At 43.2% G+C, this 8,461-nt stretch overlaps 2 protein-coding genes across 2 annotated transcripts; both read left to right on the top strand.

Annotated features, from left to right (window-relative positions):
* The first annotated feature begins 2,733 nt into the window (after positions 1–2,733).
* LOC138878374 (uncharacterized) lies at positions 2,734–3,318 on the top strand. Its single transcript, XM_070158044.1, has one exon. The coding sequence runs from the start codon at positions 2,734–2,736 to the stop codon at positions 3,316–3,318; it is 585 nt and encodes a 194-aa protein (XP_070014145.1).
* Positions 3,319–4,857: 1,539 nt separating this feature from the next.
* Positions 4,858–6,784, top strand: LOC138878373 (uncharacterized). The gene is made up of 3 exons (XM_070158043.1): positions 4,858–5,111; positions 5,833–6,134; positions 6,474–6,784. Exons 1-3 carry the CDS (start codon positions 4,858–4,860, stop codon positions 6,782–6,784), a joined length of 867 nt encoding a protein of 288 aa, XP_070014144.1.
* The last annotated feature ends 1,677 nt before the right edge of the window (positions 6,785–8,461 follow it).

The following is an 8,461-nucleotide window of genomic DNA, read 5'->3' as shown; positions in this document are numbered from 1 at the left end:
CACTCATGCGTTATCAATCCTATAGCAACGCTTGATGAGTGTTTGCACTCTTCCTATATATCACCCTTTAAATTCGGAAAGGCATATTTACTCTGATTAAATTTACATGCATCATGGTCAAACCTAGCCGGGTTAGTATGTTGTTCGCATAATAACCCTTTAAGACAAGCCTCGTCCAAAAGTCCATCGGGTTTTCCACAATCCTAACGGGTGTAACCATGATTGTGTGCATTAATTTGGAGAAATAAGTGCCAATATGCTAATCATTACTGTATAAAGAGATAAACCTGGAGGGGGAAAGGTCAAACTCTCTCTTGTTTTGCAAAAAAATGAGGTACGAAATCCCCAGATTCGGTATGGTCGGTAGCATTCCTCCACTTTTGATAAATTGGTGGAGGGATCTTCCCTTAACGATCAAAATCATGTGAAAAGAGTCCTGGGTAATTTGCTATCACTATTGGATCTTCAACCAAACAAGATACTAATCGAGGCTGCCACTCTATTTTGGGATAAGGAAAGCGCTGTGTTCCGTTTTGGAGACATAGAAATAACTCCCCTCCTAGAAGAAATAGGGGGATTTGCTGGGTTGCCTTGGGATAGCCCTGGTTTGCTAGCACATGAAAATCATACCACCAGAGGGTTTCTTAATTAAGATGACGGGGCTGAGGAAAAATGATGATTTAGAGTGCTTGAAAAACTCCTACATACCTTTTGATTTCCTTTATGAAAGATATGGTCATAGTAGCTCTTACCATATTTTTGATGATGAGTTCTCAATCACCTCTTTGGGATAGGTTCATCGCAGGGTCTTCGTGTTCATTATGTGCTTCTTGGGCATGCTGGTAATCCCAATCCAAGGGGATAGAATCCATACTAGGATGGCCATGGTGGCCAAAACTCTAATGGATGGGATAGAGGGGCAGACATATGCTATTGTCCCTATGTTCATTGCGGATATGTACCGGGCCTTGGAACGTTGTTATAAGGGGTCCAGATTCTTTGAGGGTTGCAACTTACTGTTACAAGTCTGGCTATTAGAATATCTCCAAAGGGGCCAATACCGCCAAGAGTTTCCACGAAGGCTATGGAATGACCACATAGCCTTCCATCACCCTAAAAGAATGACTTGCACTCCAGACATGTTCGATCAACCTAAGAATGATGTAGGATGTGTATAATTTTTCAACAGCTAACTGAAGACTAGGTTCAGTGGATGTTCGAGTGGTTCCCCACTAACGAGTTCATCATAAGATCTAGGGATGTCCCGCACTTGGTGCTGATCGGGTTAAGAGGGATATACCCTTATGCTCCCCTTAGAGTTATGAGATAGGCAGGCAAAAGACAAGTCATACCACGGGTTTCTAAGATGAGCCACTTTAGAGCTGATTTCCAGGGTGACGCCATCCCATATAAGAATGAAGCGCAACATATGTAGACTCTGAAGATTATTGTGAAGAAGGATACCATCGAGCCGGACCGATACCATGCGAGCCATTCATACTTTTACCCCTCATGGTTGGATGATAATCTATCAGGAGTTTTTGAGCCAAGGGTTGGTCCGGGAAATACGGTCATAGATGAGTTTGCTGAAGCAGAGGTGAAGTACAACAAGATGCGGAAAAGATTTCGAGAGTCTAAAGCTGAGCATATGGCACAACATAAGGCTAACATGGAGATGATTAACGAGTTGAAAGAAAGAGTTGTTAAATCCAGCGAGAGGCTAGAATATCTGGAGTACAATTTACTGTCAGAACACTGGAGGAAATGAAGGAGGGCATCTGGCATTCCTACTGCTGAACCTGCACGAGTTGGGAGAGTTGATCGACAACAACATTCGGTCTGGAGAAGGTCCTTTTGGGACCAAGTAGATTAGTTTTACTTGCTTTCCTTTCAAATGTAATAAGGCCAAGTGCCATTAGCAACATTATCTTACTTAGTTTCATTTTGGGTTGTTTTACTTTTACATTAATGAAATGAGGCAACTATTGGCACTAAATTTCTCCAAATTTATTTGTCGCTAGGCCTACCTCGGGCACAACGAGGTTCCCAAATTAGGACGCAAATTTACATTCCCGCAATATGTGTTCAAATACTGCAAACATCTCAGAATCCTTACTTAGTTTACCTTTTGTTTTTCCTTATTCTTTATTCCCATCCACTAAGGTTGGTACGCTCATACTGGCATCATCAGTGTATCACATCAGATCTAGAGGCCCTCCACCTCCTCCTCCTCCAAGCAATACAAAGAGCAAAGGGAAAGCTAAAATGGACAAGTTAAGCGGTATTCAAAAAGAGAATGTGGAAAATGCAGAAACTTCAGACAGTTGGAGTACTCCGGCAACGAATGATCTAGTTTTGAGGTTGGAACAAAAGATATTAGAGTTACAGGGAGAACTTGAGCAGGTCCGCAACTTGGCAAACTTATCACTCACCCTGAATGTCCCCCACATCAACCAACAAAACACAAAGAACCCAACACCTCCCCAAAATACACCAAACCAACATTCATAAAACCCTCTTGTACCACATCAATATGCAACCCTACCTTAAAATCTCAACCCTTTGCCGATACCGACTCTGCCACAACACCATCATCAACCAATCTGATACCCACTAACCGCCACTTATCACACTCCCTAGAACACACCACAACCCATTCCTGATCCTCAAAACTCAACTAATGACCACCACTACACCCAGGCACCTAGCACTCACCAAAACAACCCTATATACATGGAAACCGTACCTCACTTTGTCCAACAAACTTCCTATACACTAGAATCTGCTGAGAAGGACCTGCTCATCAAAAACATGGCTGAGGAACTCAAGAAGTTGACAAATAGAGTTCAGGGTGTCGAAGGAGGTAAAGGGGTAGAAGGTTTAAATTATGAAGACTTATGTATACAGCCAGATGTAGAACTGCCAGAGGGATACAAACCTCCCAAGTTCGAGATGTTCGACAGTACAGGTGATCCCAGGGTTCATCGAAGGACCTATTGTGACAAACTTGTCAGGGTCGGAAATGATGAAAGGATCCGGATGAAACTCTTTATGAGAAGTCTTACAGGAGATGCTTTGTCTTGGTACATCAGCCAGGATCCTAAGAAATGGTCCAACTGGGTGAGTATGGCGTCTAATTTTATAGATCGATTTAGGTTCAACATAGAAAATACACCAGATGTTTTCTACATTCAGATCCGTAAGAAGAAGCCCACCGACACTTTCCGCGAGTATGCTACCCATTGGAGGTCAGAAGCAGCCAAGGTCAGACCATCTTTGGACGAGGAACAGATGAACAAGTTCTTCGGCAGAGCATAGGATCCGCAATATTATGAAAGATTGATGGTTATTAAAAACCATAAATTCTATGATATTATTAAATTCGAAGAAAGAATCGAGGAAGGCATCAAGAGCGAGATGGAAACAAACTTTGAGGCATTACAGGCCACAAAAAAAGCATTACAATCGGGCGGCATATCGAAGAAGAGAGACGTTGGGGCAGTAATGGTAGCTCAAGGCCCAAAATCTCCACTTACATATCAAACACCTCCAACCACATATCAAACACCTCCACCCACGTACCAAGCACCACCACCCACATATCAACCTTCATCTGCCAGATACTCCCAACCCGCCACTGCCTATCATACCTATAATTCCCAACCATCTCATTTCCAGTCACCTCTAACTTGCCAAAATTATCCGAGACCACGACCCGATTTTAACCGCAGGCCACCCAAATAATATATCGCTATTGCTGAACCCATCGACTAGCTGTATGAAAGGTTGAATGTCGCTGGTTACGTCACCCTTATTCTCGTTGTGGCATTAGAGAACCCATCCTAATAGGTCAACCCAAACAAAACCTGTGCATACCATTCTAGTATGAAATGGCACACCATTGACGAGTGCCAAACATTGACAGATAAAATCCAGATACTGATTGACAACAAGGTCATACAGGCAAAAGAATATGCACCCAATGTCCGCAACAACCCTCTCCCGGATCATAGGGGTGGTGGGATACATGTGATAGAGATGGATGAAGAATGGGATACTGAGGGGTCAATTGGGCTTATTTGAGAAGGTTATGACTTTAAACACTCAGTCACACTTACTCCTATTGTAGCCTAGACTCAGTCACCAATCGAGGTTGAGGTAGCCGCATCAGTTCCATTTGAGGTAGAGGTAGCTCCACCTGCAGCCACCCCTGTTCTATTTGAAGTTGAAATGGCCAGACCTTTCACAGTGATGGTATCAACCACACCTTCTTTCAATTCAAAAGCAATACCTTGGGATTATGTTGCCGAATCTAGGCGGAAAAGAAAGGCAAAGATGGAGGAATCCGATGTTGCGTAAGGAATGACTAGGACCGGGAGAATCTATACACCTGAACACTTGGGAGGACCAAGTAAGGATACCACTACCAAGTAGCCTGTCATTGAAACAAAGCTAGATGACCTTTGGAGGAAAGTACAAGCAAGGGAATACTCTATCATCGATCATCAAAACAAAACCCTAGCTCAGATATCCATACTGTCACTATTGCAAAATTCAGAGGCACACAAGAATGCTTTGATGAAGGTGTTGAGTGAAGCTTATGTACCCAACAATATCACCTGCGGAGAGATGGACAATATGGTAGGGCAGGTGCTGGAAAGTCATAAAATAATCTTCCACGAGGACGAGCTACTGCCTGAAGCGTTGAATCACAACTGAGCATTGCATATCACAGTACAATTTGAAGACAAATTCATCGTCGAGGTCTTGATTGATGGGGGTTCAAGCCCCAACATTTGTTCGTTGGTTACTCTGAAAAGATTGGGCAAAGGTTTCCATGAAATACGGGTAGGAAACATGAATATGAAAGCCTTCAATGGGTCTCAAAGGGACACGATTGGAGAGATTAATCTTTGTCTACAGATGGGGCCAACTTGGTTTGACGTTGAATTCTTGCTCGACATATCAGCCTCATACAATCTTCTATTGGGCAGACCATGGATACATGTCACAGGGGCTATGGCTTCCACACTACATGAAGCCATGAAATTCAAATGGAAACATCAGGAGGTGATCATTCACGGAGATGGGAGTAACCCCATTTACACCAGGCAAACCATCCCAGTTGTTGGAACAGAAGAAGTTTAGGAGGGGAAACCTATCATCACATCAAATGTGTCAATGCCGTTGACAAATACAAATGGTGGAGTAGCAAAATAGAAATCATACTGGCATGGTCTAGGTATGAACCCGACAAAGGGCTTGGGAAGAATCTCTAGGGTATTACCATACCGATACAACTGAAACAACACGGTACTACCTTCGGGCTCGGATACTAGTATACATGGCAAGAGTATAATGATTAGTTGCCTCCATGGCGTGGACCTTGTTACCCTCTCGAGCAACCAGTGCCACATCTGGATCAGGCTTTTCACCAAGCTAACACAATATGGGGAACTGTAGAAGAAGAAGCATTAGATGGGTTGAGGAATCTGTTCTTGGAGGATGAAGACATGGACTGCAGTGCAATAATTGAGGAGGAGGAGGAAGAAGGCCTCACTATTCAGACTGTGGAGAAGAGACATATTCTCAGGAACTGGACTGCCACACCATCCCGGGCCCGCCGAGTCCCTAGGTAGCCTGGCAGATTTTATTTCTATAGCCATTCTAGGCATCTAACATTTTTAGTAATTTAGTTTTTAAAGACTCAATTGTTGCAAAATAAATGCTCGATTTGCCAAGCCGTACTTGTTCAGATGTTTTTTCAGTTTTAATCAAGCGCGTTGCTCTTTTTTATTCATTATTATCTTCCACATTTTTTTATTTCTACAGCGTTATTATTACTTTTCCTGATGAACCGGTGACTGTGACATGTAATGAGGCAATGCAACATGAGGATAGTGATTCAGATGAAGAAGATGAGATACCTGAAGAAGTTGTTAGTGAGGTTAAAAACTTTGAGAACAAGCCTAAGTCCAACCTGGACAAAACCGAAGCAGTAAATTTAGGGGACGCCGAGACCGTCAAGGAGACTCGCATCCGCATTCACTTATCGCCAACAGAGAAAGAGGAGTACATTCGTTTCTTAAAGGGATATGAGGACATTTTCGCATGGTCGTATGATGACATGACCGGTTTGAGCGCATCCATAGTGGCTCACAAGTTGCCTACTAATCCCATGTGTCCGTCGGTGAAGCAGAAACTCAGAAAATTCAAACCAGATATGAGCCTGAAAATCAAAGAGGAAGTTACTAAGCCAATCAAAACCAAAGTCCTCAGGGTGGTTGAGTACCCAACCTAGTTAGCCAACATTGTGCCAGTTCTGAAGAAAGATGGGAAAGTCAGAGTATGTGTTGAATATCGGGATTTAAATAGAGCAAGTCCCAAGGACGACTTTCCACTGTCAAACATACACATCCTGATCGACAATTGCGCCAAGCATGAACTCTAATCCTTTGTGGATTGCTTTGCAGGTTATCACCAGATTTGGATGGACGAAGAAGACGCAGAGAAAACCGCTTTTATTACACCATGGGGGGCATACTGCTACAAGATTATGCCATTTGGTCTAAAGAATGTTAGGGCTACCTACATGAGAGTCATGACAACCATCTTTCATGATATGATACACAAAGAAATAGACGTGTATGTGGACGACGTCATTATCAAATCCAAGAGGGTCGAGGATCACATAGCGAACTTGAGAAAGTTCTTTGACAGGTTGAGAAGGTACAACTTGAAGTTGAACCCCGCAAAGTGTGCATTTAGGGTTCCCGCCACCTAGGAGCAAAAAGGACGTGATGAGTTACCACCACCTAGGAGCAAAAAGGACGTGATGAGCTTCCTAGGATGTCTCAACTATATCAGTTGCTTCATAGCACAGTCCACAATCATATGTGAACCCATCTTCAAGATGCTGAGGAAAGATGCCGAAACAAGCTGGACCAAGGATTGTCAGAGGGATCAAGGAGTACTTGTCCCCACCACCGGTCTTGGTCCCGCCAGAATCGGGACGGCCTTTGCTACTCTATCTATCTATATTGGATGGAGCCTTTGGATATGTTATAGGACACCATGACAAGACAGGGAGGAAAGAGCAAGCCATATACTACCTAAGTAAGAAATTCACACCTTATGAAACACGGTATTCTCTGCTAGAACAGGATAACGAGGGATTTTGACGTGTTTCATGCTCCTTCTTGCTTACGCTTTGATTATAAATTCTTACAAAATAGTCCCAAAAGGCTCATAAGTTGTGCTTGATTGTAGGTTTGATCGACAAAGTGATGAAATGTCAAAGATCGGCTCAAAAGGAGTGAAACCTGCTCAAGTACCAAAGACAAGGCAAACTAAGGACAAATAGGCCTAGTGCGGTCGCACTACACTTTGTGCGGTCCGCACTAGGGGATCCAGAGAACTGGCAAATCAAGCTTCAAGGAAGTGCGGCTGCAATCGATCTTGCACGCTCCGCACTAAAGGCTCCACGGCTGCACTACCATTTTGTGCGGTTTGTAGAGGAGAAGATCAGAGAGATGTCCAGTGCCAACTTCAAACCCATGCGGTCCACGGTCATGTTTGTGCGACCGCACTAGTTGCCTCCGCGGCTGCGGTCCATTCTACGCGGTCCGCGGAGCCTGAGTTCAGAGAGCCAAGACTTCAAGTCCAAGAGCCTAGTGCAACCTCGGTCCATTCTGTGTGCTCCGCACTGACCTCGCAGGGGCATTTTTGTCTAGTTTTTCCAGCTTAGTATAAATAGAACATTTTATCATTTTTAGGGTATCAGTTATTTCTAGAACGAAGTTGCGCTTGTGAGAAGCTATTGTGTAGCCATTTTTGGCATCTTAACTTAGTTTAACGATAGATTCTCTATATTTACATTAGCTTTTAATTAATATGTCTTGTTCTTCACCTATTTCTCTATTTTCTTCTCCAAGCATGAGTAGATAAACCCATTAGCTAGGGTTGTGGCTCAACCCTAGTGTGGGTAATTGATGGGTGTTGCCATCTAGGGTTAGATTGACTATGGGTGTTTGCTATTTGGGTCAATTTTATGGTTTAATCTATGAATTGGTGGTTGCAAACACTGGTTTGTGCTAAGTTGACTTGACTCTTCTTGATAAAGAGAGCCTAAGTTTCTAAAATTGACCCAACAAGAAATTGGGATGGACTCAAGATAATTGATAGTCCCAATTAAAAGGTTAAATCTCGAGAGAGTAATTACCTGACTTGAACCCTAGTTGCTTGAGCTAATTTGCCTACCCATTTGGTCTCGAGAGAGTCAATTGGGAAAAATCACTCTCTCTACCGAGAGGTGTGAGAGTGGGTAAAATTGTGAAACGTTCCCCAATCATGTCAATCAAGCCTTAAAAGCATTTACCTGTCAATTAGCCACCTAAGTGAAAGTCACTACCCTAGTGCCTTTCTACCCATTAGAGACAACTCTAGCAATTTTCTCATTAGC

Source organism: Nicotiana sylvestris, chromosome 9 (assembly GCF_000393655.2).
Source record: "Nicotiana sylvestris chromosome 9, ASM39365v2, whole genome shotgun sequence".
Classification (NCBI taxonomy): domain Eukaryota; kingdom Viridiplantae; phylum Streptophyta; class Magnoliopsida; order Solanales; family Solanaceae; genus Nicotiana; species Nicotiana sylvestris.
Note: the sequence above shows the minus strand (reverse complement) of the source record. Positions and strands in the feature narration are given on the sequence as shown.